At 37.0% G+C, this 27,923-nt stretch overlaps 1 protein-coding gene across 11 annotated transcripts in view; it reads right to left on the reverse strand.

The window, feature by feature from the left end:
• Bbs9 (Bardet-Biedl syndrome 9) overlaps positions 1 to 27,923 on the reverse strand; it is a 481,139-nt gene that overhangs the window by 96,782 nt on the left and 356,434 nt on the right. For all 11 annotated transcript variants that reach the window (XM_074065326.1, XM_074065324.1, XM_074065323.1 and 8 more), the window contains one exon: positions 5,072 to 5,254. In XM_074065326.1, the coding sequence (XP_073921427.1) occupies positions 5,072 to 5,254 (183 nt within the window). The remainder of the gene's footprint in view (positions 1 to 5,071; positions 5,255 to 27,923) is intronic.

Here is a 27,923-nt window from a genome sequence, read left to right on the forward strand (position 1 = left end):
TGGACGGAACAGAATCAGAATGCTTGCTTGCCATGTTGAAGTAAAACCACAAAGGGTAAAGCTCTTAAGTCTGTTGAGTTTATGAAAGTATGACTAAAATACTACCTACAAGTAGTGTGTGTGCCTAAAATACTGCCTACAAGTAGTAGATGATCAATAAATATTCATTGAATGAATAAATGACTACATTAGAGATTTATCTTACTAGGCCAATTCTGAAGAGTGTAAGGTTTTGTAGTGTTTGGCTTCTGTGCAACATTATGGGTGAAAGATGTGTGAAATACCACAATTAAACCAGCTCAGACTCAAACCGTTAACACAGCCCTCACATGTCCTAGTAGATACACTATCTCTTATAAAACTTCAAATAGATAATGGGTCAGGAGAGGTTTTTAAATTGTGAACTGGGAATTCAAATACTCTGAAAATCCCTCAGCTCTTAAGCCTGAAAGGTATGAAAATAACTCACTTAAAAATTGTCCTATCATGGGCTAGGAGTATAGCTCAGTTGGTAGAGTGTGTACTTAGCATTTATGAGGACCTGGGTTCAATACTTAGTAACCCCCCCACCCCCACAAAAAAAAAAAGAGGGAGAAATGCTCTATCAGATATTGTAATAAAACATTATTTGGGGCTGAACAGCATCATCATGGGAAGATGGTAGTGACAACTTTAAATTGCCAAATCCACTGATGGAACTGAGTTTAAGAGCTCTTTTAGGAGATAGCAAGGTAATGTTTTTTCTTAGAGTGAAAAGAAAGTCCTACAAAAGCACATCTGGTATATATAAGTTTCATCACCTTAAAAAATACATATAATAGTCTATAATATCAGCATGTATTTGCCCAAATAAAGTACCAAGAAGTGACAAAAATGAAAAAGAATTATTAAAGAGATAGATCAAAGAAAACAATGATGAATTCTGTTCCAAATGCAGTGGTATTTTAAACAAAATACTGATGGTATAGTGCAAAGAGCATTATATTTCATTAGCAATATTAAATTCTAAATATTTTTACTTTGTGAACCTGATGCTATTAGGGAGACAATATTCCAGAGTTTACTGTTGCATTTAGCCTGCCCTTTGACACATGCCATATAAGTAACAACGCAGCAAATCATTATGCAGAGTGATTTGAAATGCAAATAAAGTAATTTCTGAGCATTTTCTTTGACCTCTCAATACTTGTGGGGACAAGTAACCTTGAGCTGAGAGCATCTTCTGAAAATGTTGTCCACATGTCTCAAGTTCTCTCCCTCACACATATAACTCTGCCATGTACCCTCGACCAAACCATCTAAATTACATTCAGATTTTTGTGGTATCATAATAACTTCAATATGGGATATATTTTTGACATTCTGGTAAGAGACTCCTTTCTTCACTGCCTCACCCTCCTTCCAAGTTATTTCAGGTTTGCATATTTCATTTTCGCATCTCAGTGGGATACACATCACATAGCATTTATTTGTGAGGTCCAAACGCATAATGTGGGGGACTGTGAACTAGCATGTCAAAACCACATACTGTATGCGTATGTCTTAAAGAATGAAGAAAGATTCCTTTTTTCTCAGGACATATAAGCTGTCTCAACAGAATAAGTCCAAAGTGAATACCACAACCTAATTAAAGATGAAGAGCATAACAAGCAGTATTAAAATGTCTTTTTTGATTCATTCTTTTCCAAGTTATGTTTTTATCAAATGTCTTGTCTCATTAATGACTCCAGTAGACATAACAAGTATGCACACCTTCTAATCTCACCAAATTCAGAAAAGGATTGAAAGAATTTTCTTTTGCATGCTTTGGGAGATATGACAACATTGTATGCTGACACAGGCAGGGTGGAAAGGGCTCTGAGGAGAAACCAAGTCCATTCTCCTGCCTACAGGGACAGACTTACATAGTCCCAGACAACGCTCTACAGAGGAAATACAAAGTCTCTCTCGGGAGTCATTTCCTGCATTTAGGACTTTTACTTCCACAAAGTTCTTCCAGGTTTCAGGCAGGCAGCTTCCTTAGCAAAGGAGTTGAGCAGTCACACAGGTCCCCATGTTCAGGAGGGCCTCCTGCCGGGTTTAATGTTTTGTTGTCAACATCTTGAAAATTTAACAATTTTACCTTTGAACTTATGTTTTGTAAGTGAAGTCTGACGAGGCAGTGAAGCTCTTGTATGAGAGGGTACAGTATGCATGCCCTTCTCTCTTTCTGCCCCATTCATACACAGCCCAGTAAGCACTGACGTGCCATGACCACAGAATGACAGGGAAGGTCTGTTAGGTTTGGAGTGAGTGGGGATACTGACAGGCCTGAGAGGCTTTCCTTTCCAATTAGAATGTGTTTCAAATGAAGAAGACAGCAGAATTCAAAGACACACTAATGACTGAGAAAGTCCACTATCTTTCTTATTCCTGTTACTTCCGGTAGTATCTCCACCACTTACACTGAAAATAACCCAGACGGAAAGGGAAAGACAGAGCAGCTCAGAGTTCCTTTTCCTTTCAGTTCTTCCTCATCAATAAGCTGAAAGTAGATAGCGCTGGTGGAGGGGCACATAGCAAGAAGTGAAATGAGATGGGAAGCCTCATGCAGCAATTCCACAGGTCAGTAAGAACAAAATATATTTGCATATACAAACTACAAAATACAAACTGAGAATTTCCTTGATTCTGCATGAGTTTAATGCCCTCATAATTGCATTTCAATATGGCACTACACATTATAAAGATCAGTGGTAAAATTCATACTTACAACTTAAATTTTTAAGTTTTCTTTACTTAGGAGGGCATTAGATAGCAAAAACAAACAAACAAAACCCATGACCAGTCAAGAGAGAAACTACAGAAAGAAAAAAGCTTTATTTTTAGTACTGTAGATCTCCCCCCTTATCCATGTTCGAAAACCTTGAGTGGGTGTCTTTTCTATATACACACATGATGATAAAGTACAATTTATGAATGGGCATAGTAAGAGATCAACAATAATAATGAAAAAGAGAACAATTATAATACATTATAATAAAACTTATGTGAATATGGTCTCTCTCTCTCTCTCAAGACAAATAATATTTTTGCATTGCGGTTGACCAGAGGTAACAGAAATTGCAGAAAGTGAAACCAAGGGTAGGGTTTTAATCCCACTTCAGCAGTTTTCCCCCCTGACTTTTGGATAAGGGGTCTACACTATTCTTTGCAGCATGCCCCACAAATTATGAAACTGGTCCTGCCCTGTTTCCACCATCTACATCTGTTCTGCCAGGTCACTTGGTTAGCCCTCACCATTTTCTCCATTCACCTACCCAACACCCAACAAATACTGACTATGCTGAACTCAGTCCTTGTACCATATACTGTGGATATGAACAGGAGTAAGGTATTATTCTTCTCCTCATGTGTATCAGAGAGATAGACAAATAACCTTAAAAAGGTAGAAATACCCACCCACCTTGCATTTTTAGTGAGGGCTGAAAATAATACTCATAAAATGTACAGATCACTTCCAATAATGCTTGCTAACCTTCAGCACTTAATTAAGACATCTCACTTAATTCTGATCACAACTTCTTGGGTAGGACCTATTACTATTGCCATCTTATAGCTGCACAAGGAGAGATTTAGAACAGCTAAGGAACTGGGCCATGGTGATTTTTTTTCATCTAGTGGTGGAACCAGGAACTAAGATCATATAAGCCTTTCTGACTATAAGATCTGAGTTTAAAAATAACAGCTATTATTCTTATAAACATAATCCCAATCATTACACTCTTTATTTTCCATTGTTGCAATGTAAATGTCTTCATTTTTAGTTTCTCAAAGATCAATTTTAGTTGTAATTGTATGTTATTAGTATCGTTTGCCATTAAAATGTGTATTCAAGTTTTTTCTAATTTATTAGTATTTTATTTTATAGGTCATAAATGATATCTTTTTCTGTTTTAAAAAATATTTGGTTCAGCTGACAAACCTGTGATTTTCAAAATCACATTCATGACTTTGTTCATTAAAATATGGCATACTATTTTAAAACATGCTTTGGAAGCAGACAGACCAGAGTCCAAATCCTGGCTCTTCTGCCACTACTTTTGGAAGAATAGTTAACTCAGCGCCTAAATTTTCCCATATGTAAAATGGGATGTAAACAGTACCTTAACTATCTCACAGGGCCATGTCTAAGTGTGAGATCATTCTTAGGAAATAATTAAAACAGTGCCTTGTAAGCCCTTGAAAAATGTTGTTTTAGTACTATTAATTTTTTGTGCCATGTTTCCATATTTAGGTTTGAAAATGATTTTGAAACAATTTTTCCCTTGCAATGATTTCCTCCAGTCCAAAACACTAAATTCAAAGGTCTCTAATATCCCAGATGTACATTATTTTTTGTAAATAAAAGCATACAAAAGGTCACCCAGAATGGCACCTGCTGGTCATATATACCTTTCTGAATCAAGTAATCTGAGATGTTTTTATTGAAATAATCCTCCAGTGAAAAATCAAAAATACCACCCCACTTTTCCACCTTTTTATTATAAACTGTCTGTTCCAGGGTCAGAGGTAAAAAAGTTTATGAGCTATTATTTAAAAACTCTATCAATGAACTATTACTGTCATTTTTAGCAAGACTATCTCACTTTCCTCTAACCTTTGAAGTGACACTTAAATTTAAGAATGCTGAGCAAAATAAAATGGCTGAACTGCTTTCTCTGGCAGAAAAGGAAAGGATTAGCTAATCTGAAGGCTTACTGCCATCACTCAGGTCATCAAATGACTGTTTCCCTGGCTTCTAAGTGATTGAAGAGCACATTAAAAAATGGGCTGGATAAAACATAAAAATGGACTGTATGTCTATTTTTAAAACAGCTTTAGAATGAAAGGCCTTCAAATAACACTTCTATTGCGGATTAAAGAAAAGGAAAGCAGCATTTTCGTAAAAAAAAAAAAAAAAAACCCAAGAAACAAAATCAAGCATCCATCTGATGCCTTAGAAAACATAGACATCCATGTGCTACATTCCCAAAACCAGTCTCTTTCCAATAAGGCTGGTTGTTCCCACTACAGGCTTATGTGTCCTTACCAATTCTTGTGTGTCTTCCTGTAGTGGCAAAAATGCTGCTTCCAGAATAGCAATCTGGTCAACACTCAGCTTCTGCCACAGCCCGATCAGCAGAATCACCAGATGGGTGGCACTTTTCAGCCTGGTGAATGACTGGAACAGATTGTCTTGGTTTTCCTCAATTGCATCTGCTAGAGCGATTACCTGTAGAAATTAGAAACTTCAGTTAGGGATAATTTCACAATGCTTGAGCCCTCAACAAGTTACATTTGGCACACTTTTGTTTTTATTTAAAACACTTCATGAGCTTTGTCCTCCACAAACACAAGCTATGTTGAGTAATAAAAGAGTTATCATTCATCTGCTTACTTCCTTCATAAAGGAATGTCCAAAGTAATTTGAAATCCATATGGCCAGGGGATGAAAATATCCACGAAATCAACTAAATGGGGACATTGTTCAATATCTGTTTCACTGCTGGTTAACCCTCTTCAATATATGGTATTATAAATAACCTCTAATAAAGCTATTATAGTCTTTATTAATGGCTATGGAGACTGATCAATGAAAATAATCTTATCAGAATCAACTGGATTTGCTTCATAGTTCAAAATAACTTCATCACACCTTTTTCAGAAAATAACTATTGATCTCTGATATTAGCCTTCATATAATATGGTGTTAGAATAGCCAATATTTCTTTACTATATTAAAAAGGCAGATAAAACTCAAACATTTGATCAAGCACCACCTGTCAGGGTCCTGAAAGAGGAAAAAAAAAAAAAAACTGAGGATGTGTTAGTTTTACAATGCCAAATCTACTTAAGATAAAAATTGGCAGGACTGAGTAGAATTTATTTTTTACCCTTCTGAATAATCTTATGGAAAAAGGAACTAAAGCAAAATTTTGATGGAACATCCAAAGCTGCCCATTGATATTTTCTTTTATTATTTTATATTATGTCTTGGTGAATTTTGTGCTCATTAAAAGTAATAAACTGACTGCTCCAGAGGCTCAAGGCATCTGAGAGTCCCCAGAACAGGAATAGTAAAACCCAGGGCAAGGAGCTCCTTTCTAGTAAAGTTCAGCTTGAGGGACTAGAGCTCAGATGAGATTCAGAAACCTGGTGCAGACTGTCCATTTGGTGATATTTCATGGTTATTGACACTGGCCCAAAGGACTTGTTAAAAAAATCATCATTCTAAGCAGTAGAGGCTACAGCTGTGTGGTCTCTCAAATTCCATGTGGGGAGAGAGAACTGTAAAGAGATAGTCCTCAGAGTGTCTGGTAGACACTGAAAAAGACATGTGAATTAGAGAAAGGCAGTGCAATGGAGATCCTTCCCCAAACACGGTACAGACCAGGATTCTTTGCCCCTTGGCTGAGGGCTTGCGGGAGTTATAAAAGGCAATTGCAGTTCACATTCAGCTTTCTAGAGAACCATGAGAGTTTGAACCAAGACCAGAACCACATAAAGAGCATGACTTATTATGTGCCTAGTACTGTGCTTTCCATCAGCATTCAAAAGAAACACATGAGCTCTTGAAGCCCACAAGGATCTTAGAATTTGTTGGAAAGAACACATACATACACAACCAATTAGTGGGAAGAAACATTACTATAATAATGTCCTAATTGCACAGAACAGAAAGTAAGTGTGAAAGAAGTTAGCAAAAGGATGAATTACCATGGGCCAGAGTTAATATCCCCAGGGCCTCTTTTACTCAAATGGGGCTTGGAACTCATCCCTTCCCCATTACTTCAAGAAACCCCCTTGAAGAGATGGGGAAAGGCCACTTTCCTTAAACCAAAACACCTGGACTCATGTTTCCTCCACTCCTACCATGATTACAACTGACTCCTGTTCAAGTCTAAGTTTATACTCTTTTTTCTTCCTGTGAATGTTAACAATTAAGCCTCAGTGGTGGTGGGGACCCATCATATTGACACAGATGCTTAGTGTCAAAAGTCTAACTCATACAAAGATCAAGGTCATAAATACCTACTGAGTGCCAGGCATATGCAAGAATTTTTGGGAAGCACTAGTGAATTCAATAGTGTGACAAGACCTAATCGCTACCTTTAAAGAGTTCATAATAGAAAAAAGAAAATAGGTCAAGGAGGCTAATACTGACCATATAAGGAAGACCCTTTACACTGTAAAGGAGAATTCCATTAATATTATGACTATTACCTTAATGACAATCCCTCCAATTAGTTGAACATAGCTGGTATGCCACACATTCTGCTCTGTGCCATGCAGGTATCAGTGTCTTCAGTCTTCATACTGCTATAGCCACTTAATTGGTACCATGTCTCTTTTACATGTGAGGTGAGGACTCTGAGACTCAGCTAATATAAGGAATTTGTCCAGTACTGTCTGTAAACAAGGCATGCAAGTTATGCCCACACTAAGCAGGGCTTATGCTTGCTTTAATGCTCTGTTGCCTCTGTGTTGGAAGTGTTAATAATTTTATTTTTGAACTTATGTTTTGTAATTGAAGTCGATGGGTCAAATGAAAAGAGCAGAGGAGATATGTGCACTCACTGTATGAGTTAAATGCTCTTATTCTTGCATTTAAAACTGCCATTGACAATATAAAGGTTAATGGTAAAATTCGTGTTAAATAAAATTTAAATTTTTCCTCATTTGGAATGATATTAAATGAAAAATTTTAAAAGATCATTGGAAATTGTAAAACAGAGACCACTGAAGAAAGGAAGGAGCTTTTTATTTTAGTGGCTATTTGAACAGCCTGTTCTTCTTGCCTTATAACAAGAACTCCTCATTTTCATTTTGTACTAGGATATGAAAATCATCTAGCCCAACAGTACACCTAGTAAATGAATGACTAGGATTCACTCTCTGGAATCTGTCTTACTCCAGGCCTCCTTGAGACTGTAAACATTGAACCATGGGCATACTAAGAACTGGGCATGAAGGCTTTAGGAAGGAGAAGATAGAGGGAGAAGCAGTGGCATGCTAGAGGATGTGATTAGTTCCTCCTAGCTCAGGAGAAAGAACCAACAGTGCAATTTTCAGGAATTTTGTGAGTCAGTTGTTAAACATGACCACTACTAAAAATTAGATTACATATACTAAAAAAAGAAAAAGTAACACCTACTCAAAACTCACTACTTCCTGTTATTATGTAGTCTTGAGGTTATTTATGCCTATTGTGTCTGTGTTTTATGAACACTTTACAATGGTGGGCTATTGCTCATTTTCTTCCTAACTCTGCATGAAGAGGCCTCACATTGGCAGCCTGAAATCAGCCAACAGAAATATTATAACATAGAAATCAACAAATGTTAGAGTCAGGCTCCTCACCCTACCCCACCAGAGAGATTGCTGTCAAATATTTACCTCTAAAAAGGTACCTGAAAAATGCCTACTTACTGAGTAAGGTGGCATTAAAGGGAAGGGCAGAACTTAAACAAAGCAGAAAAATAGATGCTGGTTGTTTGGGGAAGAGCAAACATTCAGATTAGGGAAGGCTTTGAAGACACTAAAAAGGTAAGCTGGGCAACTGCCAGCTTAAGTGAAGGCACTTAGCTCTGCAGGTCCTGGGGAGCCAGAGTATTTTGAGTATCGGTGTTACCTGATGGAGGGTGCACTTCAAGTGACTATGGAATAACAACAAATGTTTGGAGCATTTGCTGGGACTTCAGTGAAGCTTCTACGCACATTCCTCCCTATCAAGGGAAAAGTCTTAATGAGTGTAACAGCATGTCAGTTTGTGGACCCACTCAACTTGCTAAACACAGCTGGGATAGAAGAATGACTTCTCAGTGAGGCAACAGCCCGAGCCACAGGATCTTTCCTGAGCAAGGCCCCAAATACATCAATCCGGGAGAAGCATTGTCTCTCTTAAGTTTCAGTCTTACTGGATATATTTCTGTGCCATTGTGGAAACACAGTCTGCTATCCCCAAATGGTCACAGGAATTGGAATGAAAGGGAATAAACAACAACCGATGTAAATTGCCCCCAAGGAAAATCTTCCTGACCTACTGGCCAGCATGAAATACTAAACAGATCTCCATGTTCTCAATTTAGTTTTACACATAACAGCCAAGTTTACTTTGCTCTCCACAAGAGCCAAATGAATTCAGCAGAATTAGCATAGTAAAAAGAGATGGAAAAATTAGACCCATCGAGATCCAGATCTGTGTGAGCAAGGCCTTGAAGATCTCACAGCTCACCTGGAACTGAGAAATGAGGCCAACCAGCTGCTAGGACTTAAATTGGAGGGAGAGTGACTTTTTCATGGCTCATCACTGGCTGAGCAAGTTGCGTGCTTCCTGGTATTCAACAGAACTGCAGAAAGGAAAGGCTGTAGGAAACAATACATGCTAACAATTTCAAGCACAATGTGTTGATGGCCTTTGTTTTGCTTTTTCAAATTGAAGGTTTCCAAATAAAATGGAGACCCCAAAGGACATCTCTGTCCAACTGCCATATCAGTTGATGCCAAAGTAATGAGGCAGAGGCCAGGGAGCTGCTTATAAGAAAACGCTCAACTCATAAAGTGAGTGTGAAATTAATCCCAAATACTTCCAGCTGCCAAGATATGCTCTAAAATTGGTTACAGGAAAGCAGCAGCAGAAAAGTGAGTAGACATGAATCAGACTATGTGAGCACGGACATGTACCACTTCTTCACCTAAAGTTACTGTCCAACCTGCCTCTGAAGCTCATGGGTGGCATACAGAATCCCATTGCATTGCTTTTTAGGTGCCATTTTCTGAAGACTGACTGTGAGCCAGCATTGTGCTTGTACTATTACATTCAGATTATCATCCAGTCCTCTTGAAAACTCTCTGAGGTAGGAATTATTAACTCCCTCCACCCCCACTTCCGGACAAGAAAACAGAAGCATAGACCATCTAAACACACTGGCTATGGTCATGAGCAGGGCAGAGAAGTGCCAGAATTCCAATCTTATCTTCTGATTTCCCACTGAGGTCTTTTTCTTCTGTACAGATATGCAAATGTACAGTGATTCCTATACAATCGTTCAGTGGATTTAATATCTTGATAATCAAACAATGATACTAAGGAAAAACACTACTCATATATTACATCCATAGACATGTACTTTAAGTTTTCCCATACTGGGGCTTTTAACAAGTGTCAAGCCAAGCTGGCTGGTTTCCATCCAAAGGTGATTGGTATTACCCAAAGTCACAGTATAAAGGACATTAGTTAATGCTTTCTAAGGATGGGAAGTTTTTTTCTCTTAACAAAGAGAATTTTATTACCTTCTACATAGTTCAAAAGATGAAGACTTCAGATAAAGTAGCTCTTTTCTAGGCCTGCTCCTTTAGTGAGGCTGCTTTTTTTCTTTTTTTTTAGGGGACGATTCACTTATTTTTCTATAAATCTCACATTATAATCTTTTCAATGATCTGAGCAAGTTGGTGTTCTTTAACAACTGTCATCATTTATTGAGGCATTTCTAGGAACCAGGCACTGTGCTAAACTCTTACAAGGATTATCCCACTTAATTCTCTAAATAATCCTAACGGGCAGATACTATTATTGTCCCCACCTTAAAAATAAGAAAGAGAACTATAGAAAGGGCCAAACAGTAAGCAGCAGAGCCTGAATTCATACTCAGGCAATTTGACCCAAAAAACATCACCAAGAAACACTGCCTTCATTAATTTTTGCCTGCGTATCAGCCTCATCACAGGCAATATGTAGAACAAATTCTGTCAGGAGCTCCCCAGTGAGAGGTTTCAGTGTTGCTGACCTTCCAATAGCCCATACAAATTAGGAGGGATTTACTTTAATAAAGGCTGGCATGGATGAACAAGTTGAGTAAATGGAGCTCCTACAACATGCGTGCATTTACAAATCCCCTAGGGAAAAATGCAATATGCCATGCTGGAAAAGGCAATGGCCTTAGAGCCAAGGAGACAGGGTTTCTCATGCTGTTTTGCTAGCAAACAACTTGATGCCAGTGTTTAACTTACTTCCCTATTCTGACAACACTTTCATCGTCTTTAGATGTCAGAAACATGATCTTGACCATCCAACATAGCAGTAAGTATGTGATTCAAAACATTGTAGATTAGTTTTGGATGATATGTTGTTCTGACCTATCCATGCCACTTCTTCCCCTCTATTTGCACATGTTAGGTTTCTCATTTTATGTTTGTTGACTTGGAGTTTTTAAGCTATATAATTTATAGCAAGAATATTTTTTCTTTGGTTAATTCATAGGATCATGAGAATTAGATGAGGGGTTAAAAATAGATAATGGCAAGTGTTGACAAGGATGTAGAAAAATTGCTGGTAGGAATGTAGTAAGGTACAGTCATTTTGGGAATAGCCTGGCAGTTTCTCAAAACATTAAGTTACTACATGAGCCAGCAATCCTGTTTCTAGGTATCTGCCCCCCCAAAATAAAAATATATATCCACTCAGAAATTCATTCGTGAATTGTTAGTCAGCTTGCCACTACTATAACAACTGCCGAGATAATCACCTTATAAAGAGAAAAGATTTTGACTTACAGTGTTGGAAGTGTCAATCTATGGTCAGGTGGTCTTATTTCTTTCAGTTGGTGGTGGTACATTAGGGCAGGAACTCTTGGTAGAGTAAAACCATTCACCTCATATCCAGGAAGCCAAAAAGATAAAGAGGAAGGGGCCAGAGTCCTATTATACTCTTCAAGGACACACCCCCAATGACCTGAAGACCAGCCTTCAAAAGTTTCTACCACCTTCCAATGGCAACAAGTCAGAGACCAAGCACATGGGTCTTTGAGGAACACTCCAGATCCAAACTACAGTATGACTGTTTACAGAAGCATTTAAAATAGAAAGTATAAACAACTCAATGCTTACCAACTGATGCAAGAATAAACAGAACATGGTATATCCATACAATGGAAAACTGTTCAACTATAAAAAGAAATAAGGTATTTATATGCTAAACAGGGATGAATCTTGAAAACACTGTGCTAAGTGAAAGAAGATCATCACAAACAACCACAGGTTGCATGACTGCATTTATATGAAATGTCCAGAAGAGGCAAATCTATAAACACAAAAGCAGTTTAGTAGTTGCTTAAGGCTAGGGGTAGGTGGTAGAAGGATAGGGAATGGGAAGTGACACCTAATAACTATGGGTTTTGTTGTATTTTTTTAGGGAGGATGAGATGTTCAAACCTAAACAATAGGGAGAGTGGCACAACCTTATGAACACAGCAAGAATTCTCAAATTTATGTACTTTGAATGAATTTTATGTACTTTGAATTTAAGACTGTTAAAATAAGAGACAAAAAGTACTTTGAAAGTATATTTCATGGAAGATAGATAAAATAACATAAGTAAAGCACTTTTACTTAGGCAACAATTTTGATATATAAATGGCTATCCCATATTATAACTAGGGCTTAATGACATTGACAATGACACAATAATCATGTGACTTTCTGTCAGCTCTAAGCAGAATACCACAATGCTACACACTAGCTATATGACCTTTGGCTAGTTACTTTACCTCCATCAGACTTAGTTTTCTCACCTATAAAGTTATAATAGGATTTACTTAGTTCTAATTCATTTGGTTCCTGGTTACTATTTAATATTCCCCCTATAATTAAGGATTCATTTCAAATTAGTTAGAACAGGTAAACTCTTCTTTTTATTTGAAAAAGGAGGTCCTACTTGAGGCACACTACCAAGTGGGGCAGGACAGCTGATTACCCTTCCTGTTCCATGTTCTGCCTCTGCTCACTCACTAGGACAGTGTTCATTTTATAGCTAAATTTAGTAAGTTTCAAAGTAAAAAGTCATGAGACCCTGTATCAAATATATTACTAAAAGCTATGTAAATTACACATGTTCAATTCCTTCATTCTACTCCTTTAGCACTTCCATTAAAACATGCTCACATACACGCATGCCTTTGCCTGGCATGGCCTGTTCTCTAGGAATCCTCTGAGTCTTGTTACTCAGAGAACTCTTTTTTATATTATCGAAAAGCTAGGAAATTGGGTGATTTAAATGTTTCTACAGTGAACTATGCAAAAGCAGAGGTAAAATAACATTCATGCTCAAAAAGCTCCACAATATCAGCATAATAAGAGTGACTGATGCTCCCAACATGCTACAGTTGTCCGGTACCAGGTACACAGAAATGTCCTACAAATTCTAGATGAACTGATGAGCCTCAACTCAACTAAAAATCCACACAACTCGGAGCCCTAAGGCCAAACTGCCTTTCTAATCCTAGACACACTGAATCAATGTCAGGCTCCCAATTTGAGTGGAACCCAAGTGATGTCACATGGAAACAACAGACCTACCTCAATATATCTGTCATCTACTTAAAAACAACTGCTCCATTTCACCTTTAGTCAGAACTGCCTAACACCAAACTTTAGACAGCTCTAATGGCTGCTGAAATGGATTTATTATTCAGATGGTAGCCCTCTGGTTAGAAAGATACACTTTCAGTCTAGGAGAGATTTGGAAGCCAGCAGGAAATAGTGCATACTTCCCTTTCAATGCTGTTATTTGTGATGGCATTTGCTCCAGACTCCAACATGGCAAAGACCTCGCAATAAGGAAAAAGAAAAAGGTTACTAGATCTAATCCTTTACTTTGGCTGAAAAGAACCAATTTGCATCCAAAAGAATTGTTCTTTTACCAGAAGAAAAATGAAAGAAGTCTCAAAAGGAAAAAAGAAAGGGCATGGAGGTGGTTTAAATGCCAGACAAGCATATTAGAAGTGTTTTGGTAGCAAGCTTATAACTAACTCTCCACCTATATGGATTGTACCTATATGCTGAGCTTCTACTTAGATAAAAGAGAACCCTGTGGCTTTTATTTTGAAGGCATTGCAAAAATCTAATTTTTAGCACATTTGGTACTATGTTAATTTATATAAACAGGATAGGGCCTGGATTGCCTTCTAGTATACCTCAATGGAAATAAACCTTGAAATTTCCCCCATTAACATGCATTTAGCTTAAATCTTTAAAAAAAAAATCTGGGGTCAGAATACATTTTTCACTCTGGTACTCTTTCAGGTAGCTAATAAGACATTTTTCACAAAAGCAAAAAGTAGAAACAAATGTCTAACAACTGATGAATGGATAAATAGAATGTGGTATATCTATACAATGAAACACTAATTGGCAATAAAAAGCAATGGAATATTTATATATGTATATCTATAAAACATTGATGAATCTTGAAAACAATATGCTAAGTGAAAGGATACAGTCAAAAAGATCACATATGCTATGTTTCCATTGATATGAAATGTCCAAAACACGCTATTCCACACACAGAAAGTAGATTGGTGGCTGCTGGGGAGGTTTGGGGAAGTGGGGAGGAGCTACTAGTGGATATGAGATTTCTCTTTTAAGGGTACATAAATGTTCTAAAATTGATAGTGGTGATAGTCACACAATTGTGAATATAATTAAAAAATCCACTGAATTGTATGTATGCTCTAAGGGTATGAACTGTATGGTGCCTGGATTATATCTTAATAATGCACATAGAGTGTTTTAAGGTGGAGTGGAAAGCAAAAGTTTGAAAATAATGATACTAATAACAATAAATAAATTCACCTGTCTAAAAAAAATAAGACAACAGAAAAATGTTTGCATTCAGTAAAAAGCTTTGGGCACACAACTTACATCTTCATAATAAAAGACCTGCTCCTGGCTAAAACCACCTGATGCTCTGAAATATCCAGGTATCATCATTGTGACTCTTGGAAGTCATGATGGTTTTTCTAGTCTACAATTTTCCCTGTCACGAATCTACACTTGCCAAACGCCTTGAGAATTCACATAAAACTAGTTTTAGAAAAACAAATTATTCTTGAGAAATTTCTTTATACTATATACTATAGAACCCTTTTTTCTTTTCCAATGTTCTGCCCAGAAGAATGTAAAAGGTAGGTAGTGCTGGGATATAAACTCTGGCCGGGACTTTTAAAATATGTACCATTGATACATAAAAATGTTAAATGGGAGAAACAATAAATCATTTACAAGTGACATTGAGACAAATTTTTCTATTTCTGCAAAGTTTATTCACTAAATAGACATGTAACTTTATCAGCTGAAAGGAAACTAACTTTAGTGCTTGGCTAATATAAAGCTAAAAATACAACTGATCTCAAGCCTGATTACTATTTTTACCTCCCCCCAGCCCCCTGGCTGACCAAATTTTTACCCCTTCTCATAAAATTATCTACCTATAGCCAAGTGAAACCCAAATTTAAAAAAATAATTAATGGAATCAAGTTGTAAAAAGAAGGAATGTTCTCTGGACTGTGGTTGTTCATTGAAGAGGCTGCTATTAAGGCTGGAATCTACAGTTGGCAATGTCAGAGATCATTTTACAAGCCCTAGAGAATGCCACAGTGATCATTCTCCAAAAACAACATCCACAAGGTCTGGTCTGAGCAGTTTCTAACTTTAGAGTGTTTCAGTCCACATTCCTAATCGGCAGACATGTCAGTGATTATGAGCCACCCACACAGCCTGAGGTGCCATCTCCAGTGAAGTGAAACGGTAGACAGAAGGACAGTTGTCCCTAAAGCATTCTTTTACCTGAGGCAGTCCAGGTGGAGACACATGATTACATGTGGTCAATTGTGGCACACTGGTGATCCCCCTTATAACAGCAAAAAAGAGAACCTGGAGACCCAACAGGGCTGGAGATACTACTGATCACTTCCTTGCTTCCAGAGTTGAAAGTGACATTGTCATAATAAAGTGAAACTGTTGTTTTCTTCTATAAATCTTCTTTTACAACATCTAGTTTTTCATAGGGTCTATTTCTCTTGAATATTTGTGGGGTTTATGCTTTTGCTTTTTTAGGTAAATGACATTGCAATACTCCTACTATCTGGTATTACTTTGAAAAGACATGTACAGGTCTATATTGCTAGACCACATGGAAATAAACAAAAGGCAATTGAGTGGGGCTGCCTGGTCTTACATAGAGTGTAACTAGGATAAACTGTGGTATTTCTGTAGTCATAGGCTGTTGGAACATTAGAATTGGAAGAGGCCTTGCTGAAGATATGTTGTGCTTGGTTTCTACTGAACTATAAACTCCTCCAGGCCAGATACTGCCTTACTATTTTCTGTTCCCACCCACAGTCTCTGGCTCACAGCAGGCTTTCAATGTTTGTTATATTGGGGTAAATTAAAAATTCTGATGACTCAGTAGCATAAGAGTATCCACAAAAATAGTAATTTATAGGAGCCCTATGTGGGAAAGGGAAGTCCATTCCTACATTCCAGGAGAGCAAGACCAAGACATACCATTTTCAAAAAGTTTTTGTAGGGCTGGAGGTGTGGCTCAAGTGGTAGAGCACCTGCTTTGTAATCATGAAGTCCTGAGTTCAAACCCCAGTCCCAACAAAAAAAAATTGTATAGTATCAAAAAGTTTTTGTAGGTTCTGCTATTTTTTAGGGTTACAATAGGTTATAAATACCTAAGCTCTACATTCTTACCTTCTACATGTATTGCATTATAACAGGTTCCCAAATTCATTCAAGTCTACTGCTAAGTTAATGTGACAAGTGTTATGATATCTACAATTAACTTTAAAATACCTCCTCATAGGTAGAGTAACATGAGGTGAGAATATGAGTTAATTTAGGCTACATTCAACAGAAAAATTGCTCAGCTTCCTCATTGATGACATTTGGGGCCAGATAATTCTTTGTTGTGGGTCTATCCCAGTACTGCAGGACATTTAGCAGCATCCCTGGACCCTACATATTACATGTCACTAGCATTCTCTACATTAGTTGTGACAACCAAAAATGTTTCTAGACACTGTCAAATGTCTCTTTGGGAACTAAACTACTGGTGGTTTAATCCTGAGAGGGTCCCTTTACTTCTTCAACTATCATTTTTCTCCTAGGTAAAAGAGAAGTACTTGGCATGAAGATCAAATGAGATACAACAGAAAGTGTGCTTATCACAATATCTAGCACATTAATATTATTATTCACAAGTCCTTGGCCAACCACCCAATCAACACGTTCTTTATTAAAAGAAAAAATTTTTTTAAAATCACATACCCAAAGACAATAATAACATCTCCCTTTGATATTTTCAGTATCTCCTCAAGGGATTCATTTTACACATAAAATATATACATTACTTATAAAAGTATGTAGCATAATCCCCATATACTCCCTGTATGTCCTTTTGTATTGTGTATATCGTATTTAGAATTATTTAATACTTTTAAACTCTGTGAAGGCCAGAACTAGATTTTGTCATGTCTACTAGTATGCCCCCAGCATACTACTAGTATAAAGCCTCAGACATAGTAGGGCTCAACAAGTACCTGTTCAACTGAACTGAATTAAATTTTTTCTGGTAATTCTGGAAGAGTAGTATACTGGCTTCATATTACCACCAGAATCTCTCAGAAGTGGAGTTAAAGGGCTAGTGGAGTGGCTCAAGTGGTAGAGTGCATGCCTAGCAAGCATGAGGCCTTGAGTTCAAACCCTAGTACAGAAAATCCAGAATAACAGTTGTAAGATACCAGCAAAAAGCTCATTTCCTTGATTCTACAATGTATTTTGTTTGTCAGGTATTCCCACAACATACATGTTAGGTGTGTATTGTTACCTCTTTGCTCATTTGATGTGGTACTTTTATCTTTTAAAGAGATTGAAAAATCAATAATGTATCTAACATTAACTTAAAAAGTTAACATTAGAACCCATTAAATATATTTTTGCTTGAAATTTTGTTTGGAGTTATACCACCCAAGGCCAAGCTCTTCATCCAGTTTCCAGGAGAAACTGTTCTAAGAGCACTCCCTGGATATTCCCTAAGGGGCAATCTCTCTATTTTCATAGAGGTCCCCCCAAACTCCTCCATACTTCCCATGGGGACATAGAATACTCATGCTTGCCTTCACTTCCGCTGAAGAGGAAGATAGCCTTGAAACAGGGCCATAAAACACGGTAAACTATCAACCAAAAGCTGTAACCTTGGACAAAACTGTGAGAGAGCCATGCAAAAGTTCAGGACTGAGATGAAAGGCACCATGCAGAGATAAGCACCCATTCCTGCCTTTCTTTGTCTCCACTTGTAAATAAACTTTCCTAAGCAGGTCTCCCCTGCTGTTCTTATCTAAACAACACTAGGTCCCTAGCTCACTACCAGCCCAATTAACCTAAACGATCTAACTCACTGGTTAGGACACCATAACCTGAGCACATCTTTGTAACCTGATGCCCTGCACTACCTTTTCAATATCTTGTGAATAATTTGTTCAGGGCTCAGACACAGGTACACGTCTGAGCCCATTGGCGTAAAAATAAAATCTGAGTTCTCCACTCCTGAGTGTCACTTGTTTCTCCTCTGACTACACTGTCACATCACCGCAAAGATTTTGCTTACTTTTAAAATTTAATTCTGGCTTCTTATTATTTCCATGAAAGAAAAACTATGAGTTTAGGAAGGTAATTAAATCCATTTCCTATTACTAGAGGCCAAAATTGATTTACCCTAGGAAAAATAAAATATATGTTTATTCAATGTATTCAAGAAATATCAACTGAGCAACTACTAGTGTGATGTGCTCTGCAGATTCTAACGGAGGAATAAAACACTCAGAGGGAACCTAAACGAGTGAAATGAATATCAGTAGAGTAAATAAATCAATAAATATCCACGAGATAGCAACATTTTTTACAGTTATGAAATATTTTAAGGACTATCTTCAATGTGATCTTGAACTAAAAAACTAGCCAAAAAAATAGAGATCTACATGTTTCTCTTTTTTTATTAGGGTATATTAATTATATAAAAGGGTTTCATTATGGTATTTCCATGCTATATATAATGTAGTTTGATCAAATTCACTCTGTTAAAAATTGTTCTAGAAAGAGTAATACATATATTTCTAATATAAACTAGAATTAATTTTTTTTAAAAAGGGACCCAAGATAGTTTTGGTGTTGGCATCAATAGTCTAATTTACAGTTTCTCCGTTAAAACAAAACACACAAAACCAAAAACAAAACAGGCAGAAAAACAAAAAGGGAAAAGAAAAAAGAATCAGATTGATCTGTTTATTCCTCAGCAAAGAAAAAAGACCTAGCATCCCAAGAAAGTAAATGTGGTACATATAAAACTGAGATCTTTTCTTGAAATGTCTAAACTTGAATTTCACTGGATGAGAGGGCCCCTCCAAGCCAAGTTTTCCTTTAAACAGCTGAAATATACCACATGATAATGAGAACGTCTAATAAGAGACATGAGTTACAAGATAATTTTGAAAACAACTCACTTTCTACCTAACTAAATCAACTGTCAATTCAAATCAGAATCCTCTAATAAAATCCATCTATGAGAAATCAGAATTCATTTTCATACACAAACAAAAGAAAGGTTATCCTCACACCAGTGACTGATTCACATAGCAACAAATGCTTGAATTTTTGGTATTAATACCCGAAACTGAGGTAAAGGGTTGAATTTGGATAAAAGAATAGCTATCACACCATGTGTCCAGGGAAGTTTTTAGTCTAGGGAGAGAATGCCATCTTGGTACTTCAGGAGTTCATGTCTAATTACGGCTTCACCAGTGAACCCTGAGGAAGTAGTCATTGCTTCAGCTCTCTAGAGTCTTATCCTGTAGCCATAATTTTAATTCCACTAAGAACACCTTAGAAAGCAGTGTTTAGCAATCTTCAGAAAGTTATGATTTTATGACTAAAAAAACAAGATGGGGAAAAATTATACAGGTCATTGGGGACTGACTTCCAGGATGTCAGAAATCCATTCTGGCAGGAATTTCAGAATGATAGCTGAGCAGTCATACTGAGTTATAGAGGCTCAAGATATTTGTATTGCTTCTCTAGTTTTAGAATAGTCATTTGACTAAACAGAGAATAGGAAGGTCTTGGTCATTAATGCAACTTAGATATGTTTTTTTAAATATCTAAGTTTTTTTTTAAATATCTAAGTTTCCCTTGTACTTACTGGAGAAAACTCAGAACCAATTTTAGCAACAAGAAGTTAACATCAGATTCAGTAAGAAAAAAAAAAAAAAAAAGCAAATTCTCTAGACCAGTTTTCTACTAGTTGACTCTTTTCTCAATTTAATTTAATTTCCTCTAAGAAGAAAACTCTTATTAGGAATAGCCACCAAAAATATTTTCCATAAAGTTTTAGATTAATGGTTTTTAAACACTATCAGTATAGAAATTCCAAGTGGTTCTTTTGATTTTAAGATATTTATTATGGGATCACAGACACAAATCTGTTATCAATCACTGCTAAGGTTCTACTAAAAACTAAGCAAACTCTAATTCTTGTTATGAAAACCACTTTTCTAGTGGTTTGGAGAATTCTTTTCCTCTGGAGAAAAATAAACTCTAAAATTAATGAGACTAAGAGAAGATGAGTTTGGCAATCACAGAATACAAATTTCAGAGCTAGATCATAAGACATTTCCTACATCACACACGGTTATTTATTTACACCTGTCTCCATTCCCTGGGTTCTTTGAAAACAAGGAAAATGTCCTCACTTACAGCAAGCAATACTCTGGAATTCAGTACAGTGGCCTGAATTCAACTGACTGAATTTGAAAAGATCTTCAAAATCATCTAATCCAAGTCTTTTATTTTTTATGCAAAAAAAAATTCTAAGACCCAGAGAGGTTTGGTCACTTGCCCAAAATCACAAAGGAGTTTAGTACAAGATCCAGGTTAATCCCTCCCATCCACATTTTCCTTTCTCTCGTCACTTATTCACAACTTCATTTTAGGAGGAAAAAACACAAAATGCTAAGGTAGGGGTGGGCCAGTTAAAAAAGGAATTACATTCAGAACATCAGGCCTGAGCTTTTGTTCCTATGTCACAAAGAATTTAAAAAATGATACTCCGTACTTACAAGGCACAAACAAGGAGAGTAGAGTGAACCTATTCCAAGGGTACCGGGAGATGATGGCACAGAAAGGGAAAAAAGATGCAGCATAAAAAGATTGGTATGAGGAGCCTATTGAAGATGGCTGAAGAGGAGAATATGCAGCTGGTAGGGGAAGGTCTCTCTGTAAGGCAGAATCACTATCTGCCATTGTTCAGATTTTGCATTTGCTCTGAAACTTAATATCTTCATATCATAGTTTTATAATTTGCAAAGCTGATTTCATAAATACTTTGATGATTATTTTCCCCATGATCACCATATGGGGAGGATAGGATGTTATCCTTCCATTAAAAGAGACAAGAATGGCTCAACTCTTACCATGTCTCAGGTTGAGCGTGACGGCTGACAACAACTCAGTTGAGGAAGGGCAGAGAGCCAGACATGTATCCTGGCCATTCACACTAGACTCACTGGGATGAGGCTCAGGGAATGAAAGGGAAAATAAACGACCCAGACCTTTTCTCCAGTAGCAGAAACCTGCCTAAAAGTTGCCTGTACAGTGTAAAGTACACAGGCATCAACATGTGAGTCTATGTTCTGATGTTTTACTTCAGGCAAATCATTGTACTTATAGATAACTTTTTTTCTAATGTAAAAAGTAGCAAAGTAACACCAACTTGTCTCACAGCATTATTGTGAGGGCCAATTAAAATAATATATAGGGTAAATTTTAGTGAACTATGAGATACAATATAAGTGTTATCATTGCACTGAAATAGTAAGAGATTTAACATATCTAAATATTCTCCATTAATATTCTCCAAACTGAGGCTTAATGTTCAACTAATTTATAGGAAAAAACTATAAAATCAGTAGCTTATCTGAAAAAAATAGCATCTGGAAAAAATTACAGTTTAAGAAATGGGGAAACCAATGAATTACAATGAGTCTATCTTTAAAACAAGGAATGATATTTAAGAGTAAGATTTGTTACAGTATATGGGGTATAAAGACATTCAATAGTCACAAATTAAGGATCAAAGGATTTTCAATATCAAAATATTTTATAGGGAGAACTTTTGTTGTCTGTAACACTGGCATTGAATTTCATTTTACAAAATAAAATATCATCACTGGCTCAGGACAACACATGGTGAAGACATAGAGTAAGACACTACCTAACAAATCACCATCTCAATTTGTGCTGAATAGAGACATTAGTGGCTAGAACAATGAAGCACATGTCCTTTGCTGGTGACAGCACCAGTGAGTATCGCTTGTCTCCAGCAGCTGGAAAGAATTAGTGGAAAAGGCTTCTCCTGAAAATTCCCCTTTCACCTGAATAGCCAACAGGGCCACTGTTGAACAGGCTTGCTGCTCAAAGAATCTTGGGAGTTTTCAGCATCTATCAAAATGACAATAGCAATATGAAGAAGAAGATGACTTCTAATTTGAATCAGGGAAGAACAGGATCTTGCCTTTGGCCCCCAAACTTTGGCTGAATTAACCGATGCTTTCAAATCCACAGGCAAAAGTTAGGTGGGATCTCTGAATATGTAAAAACATGAAATGACCCTAGAGTGATTCTCAATGGGATCCCCAAAGGCAATGAAAACAGAATTAGACTTAAACAAATCTCACTTCTCTCTGGCTTTTTCTCTGAATCACAACTGACATGAGCCGATAGATTCTCCAACTGCTGGCTTCCTCACTTGCAGCACTGCCTCTCTCCCAGGGGCTTCCTCTGGGGCTGCTGCTGACTGCTACATCCACCAAAGGCTGGAGGCCATTAATGGCCCACTTGAATATTGTGAATTTGAAAAGCTGTGACAGTACCTTTATTCCAAGACAGCTCCTGACTGTAAACTGAAAAACAAATTAAGTCTACCGGGTTTAGACTGAGGAAAAAAATCCGTGTCAGACTGAACTTTGGCAGGGAGTCTTGCACAATAAGGTTAAATTATGTCCCTGAATTTTGGAAAAGACAGAGACTGCTTTAGTTGTTCCCCCTACTCCCACTCCCTGAAAGAACATAAAAAAGATTAATTTCTGAAGTTAGGAAATCAGGCTTCAACCCACCATTGTGTGGTCATAAGAATTACACCCAACTACTCATGAGTCATCAGACACTGGATTGAATCAGTCAATGAATTCATCTTTTTCCTCTTTGACAGAGGTGACTGGCTATCTACATTGAGAAAAGAACTGGCAAAATGAATAATTTGGGTAAAGTGAGCAGATGGCCTTCACACCTAATCAACTATTTAATTTTGGATCTGACTGTATCAGATAATTTGACTGTATGTTCCCACTCCTGGCAACATTATTCACTAATCACACAATGTCTACCTTATAAAGACCCAGGAGAAAAATTCTTCTTGGACCTCAGTATTAGGAAAAGTCAATCTGTTACCAAAAACCAAACAACAGTAACAAAAAACATAAAAGCAAACAACAACAAAAAAAGAAAAAAAAAATCATGTGTCTTCTGTATCTTAAGAACATTAAGAATTTTTTAAATGGTTGTAATTCCAAGTTTGTACTAATTGGAAATTCCTATCTGTGGCTCATGTCCAGTAATGTAGAAATATTATATATGAAATTTTTTTTCTTTTATTTGGACTTTTAAAACCAAGCTTGTCAAGAAACATATTTTAAGGTTTTTTTGTAGTTTTTCCCCTGGTTACTACTGCACTGACTGTACAGATTAACAAGTATAACTTCTTGCAAAATTTAAGTGGCTCATGACAGGCTGATCACAATATAAAGGACCTCAATTTAGTTGAATTTATATTAGCAAGTATTTTGGTCTCAACTCATTAAGTCACATTGCAAACTTTTTCTCTTCATCACCTTAATACTAATGACAAATACTCCTTGACCATTAACTACTTTTCTGACACTTTACCTCAAAAAGAAAATTCTTATCTTTGAAAATTTTTTTTGGCAGCCCTAGAGTTTGAACTCAGGGCCTCACATTTGCTAAGTAGGCACGCTTACCACTTGAGCCATTCCACCAGCCCCCTATCTTTGAAATTTTAAGGGTAACATTTAGTAAAAGTGTCAAGATAAAACTGGTGGCCAGGCACAGTTGCTCATGCCTATAATCCCAGTTACTCAGAAGGTGCAAATCAGGAGGATCGTGGTTTCAAGCCAGCCCTTGCAAAAAGTTAGCAAGACCCTATCTCAACCAACAAGCTGAGTAATCTGTAATCCCAGCTATAAGGCTAGTAGAAGAATCGTGTTCTAAGAGCAGCCCTGGACAAAAATAATAAGACCCTATCCAAAAAATAACTAAAGCAAAAATGAGTTGGGGGTGTGGCTCAACTGGAAGAGTGCTTGCCTAACAAGCACAAGACCCTGAGTTCAAATCCCAGTTCTTCTCCCCTCCCCCCCAAAAAAAACCCAACAAAAATGATTAAACTATCATCTGTTGAAGAAAGGCAAATATTACATGATACTGAATTCAGTGGTAAACTTCACACTCTTTCCCATACATAATCTTGACGGGATTAATAAATGAAGGCTGGAGTTATTAGAAAAGACTCACTGAAAGTTGGAAAATCTGAATCCATTCTATTGAAGGAACAGAGTAATTCCAGGCAAGGTGCATATGCCAGTGAAGGCACTGAGGTAATAATGACTGCGTGGCCAATGAAAAAATGCAAAAGTCATAGAACAGAAAGTTCTGGAAAATTTATTTATGGCAGGACTTAATGAAAAGCACAAGACTTCAGTTTAAAGATTCCTCTTTTCCATCATGGGCCAGGTCAAGTGGAGGGTAGTAAGCCAATATGGAGGGTAACTGCTTCTTTTTAAAGAAGATGTAAGTTAGATGTCCTGTTGCTGTGACAGAACGCCTGAGAGAAAATACTTATTTTGGCTCACGGTATCATAGAGCTCAGTCCATGGTTGCTTGACTTCCTGAGCTTGGGCAGGACATCATCATGGTTCAAGAGTGGTAGAGGAGGTTCTGTATCTCATGGTGGGGGTGAGTAGGAGGAAAGGAGAGACAGACAGAGAGAGAGAGAGCAAGAACCAGATATGACCATCAAAGGAACCCTCAGTTAGGCCCCATCTTTTAAAATTCCCACCATCTCTCAAAATAGCTCTGCCAGCTACAGACCAAATATTCACCACATGATCCTAGGGGTAGGGTGGATTTCATATTCAAATCACGGCATACAATATAAAATTTTTCTGCTCAGGTCAAGGACCAAATTATTGTAAGACAGGCTACCAATTATCAAATATGTCAGTCTATTTTTAAGCTATTTTCTGGAAGAAAATAAATGTGTTTATTCTTTATTTAAAATTTGTTTAAAGTTTATGACCTATTCAAGCTATGAAATTAAAATGTAAAAGTGCTCTCCTTTTTATTTCTAGCCTAGATCTGGTTTACTAATCTATTCCTAAAATAGGAATAACTAATATACTTTCATTCAAAGGAATTAAGTAAATACCATTTATATTCCAGAATAGTTCGGGAAGAAAGTGGTAAGGTATGCATGGCCCAAACAGGAGGCCCTGACCCTCTGAAAATCACAGACCCACCAGTCCTTTTCTGCCAAAATCTACAGAACCTGGGAAGACACAGGTTTAATACCATATCATTTCAGTTGAGCTGGAAATAGGTGGTTGCTAGCATAGTTTCAGCAGACAAATTTAAGGCTGACTAACTCTTAAACTGAAAGAAATGTTGTCTAAAATTAGTAATTAGGGTAGGGAAAAGACCAACATAATTAGAAGTTCTGAAACTTACTACTAAACATAATATTTTCAGGATATCCCTTTTTGTCTAGATTATACAACTGTATTTCCTCTTTTGAGCCATCCTTCATGGCATCTCACCTATGTTAGTAGTTAAGCTTAAAAAGCAGGCAACCACAGCATTAGGAAACAGAGACTTTTAAAATCTGGATTAAAAAAGAAGTACCAATCACAGTGGGATACATGATCAAGCATGATGGGTGTTTTCTTTATCCATGGCAACACAGTTGTCGACAAACAGGGAAACCTTCCCTCTGCCACTCAGAAAGCACCTGAACTTGACTGAAATTTCTATAGCTCTTGCTTTCTCAGTCTCTAAATAAATGAAAGCAAATCACATATGCATGCTAGCTTTCTTCGAGATAGGGGAAAATTAAGTAGACATTTCACTTTTTAAAGACTGTTGAATTCTGTGATAGAAAAAAAAATCACAGTTTAGTATCAGCTTCTGCTTACCTCAATCTTTGCTTTACCTGACCTGGCTCACAATTAATGACTAGTTCAGCTGCTACTTTACATATTTACCTAATTAGTTGAAGAGGTTGGTCAATTTTCCCATGAAAAAAAATGTCCCAAACTACATGGTACATGTTTCTCCCAACTTTGCTATCAACAGTGCCAACTAGATGCTAAACCCTAACATAACTTAACTCACAATTACACTTTTGTCCCTTTCATTAAGTAAGACTTCCAGTCCTTTCAATTCTGCCTTCGACATTATCTGCCCATATTTATTTTTTCCTCTCCATTCCAACCAACACTGTCCCCACAAGCCATCTCTAGGTTACTAAAATGGACTTCAGTTGAATCAAAAAAGATAAGAGAAAGTCATTTAGATTATATGCTACCTTGCCAGTATTAATATTTTGGGAAACATCTTCTCAGACAATTCTCTCTAGACTAGCCATATAGACAGAGATAGATATGGAAATATGTTTCTATGAATGCAATGGTATTTTAGATGCTTTGCAGGCTGCTAATTTCACACAACATTGTACAGTAAATACCATACCACACAATTTAATTCTAAAAAGTATACTTCTACCCTATTTTACAGAGAAATACATGCTGAAATTATGTCTGACCTATGCCATAGTAATTAATAATTTAGGAATTTAACAACAATATTCTAAGTCATACCAATCTTTCCTATCTCACCCTCTTCATCAAAACTAATTTGGCCCACTCACCATCTTATCAGACTCCACAAGTTGTCCCATTCCATATGTTAACTCGTATTCCTAGCTCCTCTCTAACCTGTACCCTTCCTTCAAGACTAAATACAAGTCCTGCCTCTCCATTCATGCATGCACTATTCATTATTTCAACACATATTTCCTATCAACCCACCTACACACCAGTGATAAAGATTCAGAGTTGAACAGTACATACACAGCCCTGCCCCAAGCAACATACCAACTAATGGTCAAGAATGACAACTAAGTAACTGATAACACAAGAATATGATGAACGTTAGGTCAAGATCTATGAAAGAGACGCATGTGGTACCTACCCATAAGGAGAACTTTCTCTGTGAAGTTTTGACAAGACACAGTGGCTCATGGTGCCAACTTCCAGAGCACAATTCCTCTGCCATTTTTCCTAACTCTGCTACTCATCCCAAACTTTGTCTGCACTCTCTGATGCTGCAATTTATTTTGGAGTACATATGCTTTCTCCCCATTGAAATGGTTAACTTCCTTACCAATGAAGACCTTGCTTTATCCTTTTTTTGTGTTCCTAGAAATTAGTACAGAGCCTTGTACAACACAAGTAACAGTTTACTGTTACTGCTACGAGTCTTGCTAACACTGGGAAAAAGGATGTTGGCTACAACTAGTAAATACATGCTTCTAATAAGAACTCAGAAACTTTAAGAAAAAATCATTTACAGTTATTCTTCATATTTCTAAGTTATTCCCACTTACTGGAAGTCTCAATGAGACTCCCCTCTCTCCTGAACACTGCTATATGGAACAATACTGTGATTCCTCCTGTTGAGGTTAGCAGTGTTCAGCTAATAGTCAACAAGCTTGATCCTCAAAGATCTGCAATCCCTCAAAAAAGACACAACTGCCTGTTGCATTCTAAAGCCCGACAGGTTTGCTTGCTAATATTGACTTCAAGAATGTCAGTTATTCGTAGGAAAAGGATGGGAAAGAATCATTATCAAATAGAAATATGTTTGAGAAAACAAGAATACTG

This window comes from Castor canadensis, chromosome 2, assembly GCF_047511655.1.
Source record: "Castor canadensis chromosome 2, mCasCan1.hap1v2, whole genome shotgun sequence".
Taxonomy (NCBI): domain Eukaryota; kingdom Metazoa; phylum Chordata; class Mammalia; order Rodentia; family Castoridae; genus Castor; species Castor canadensis.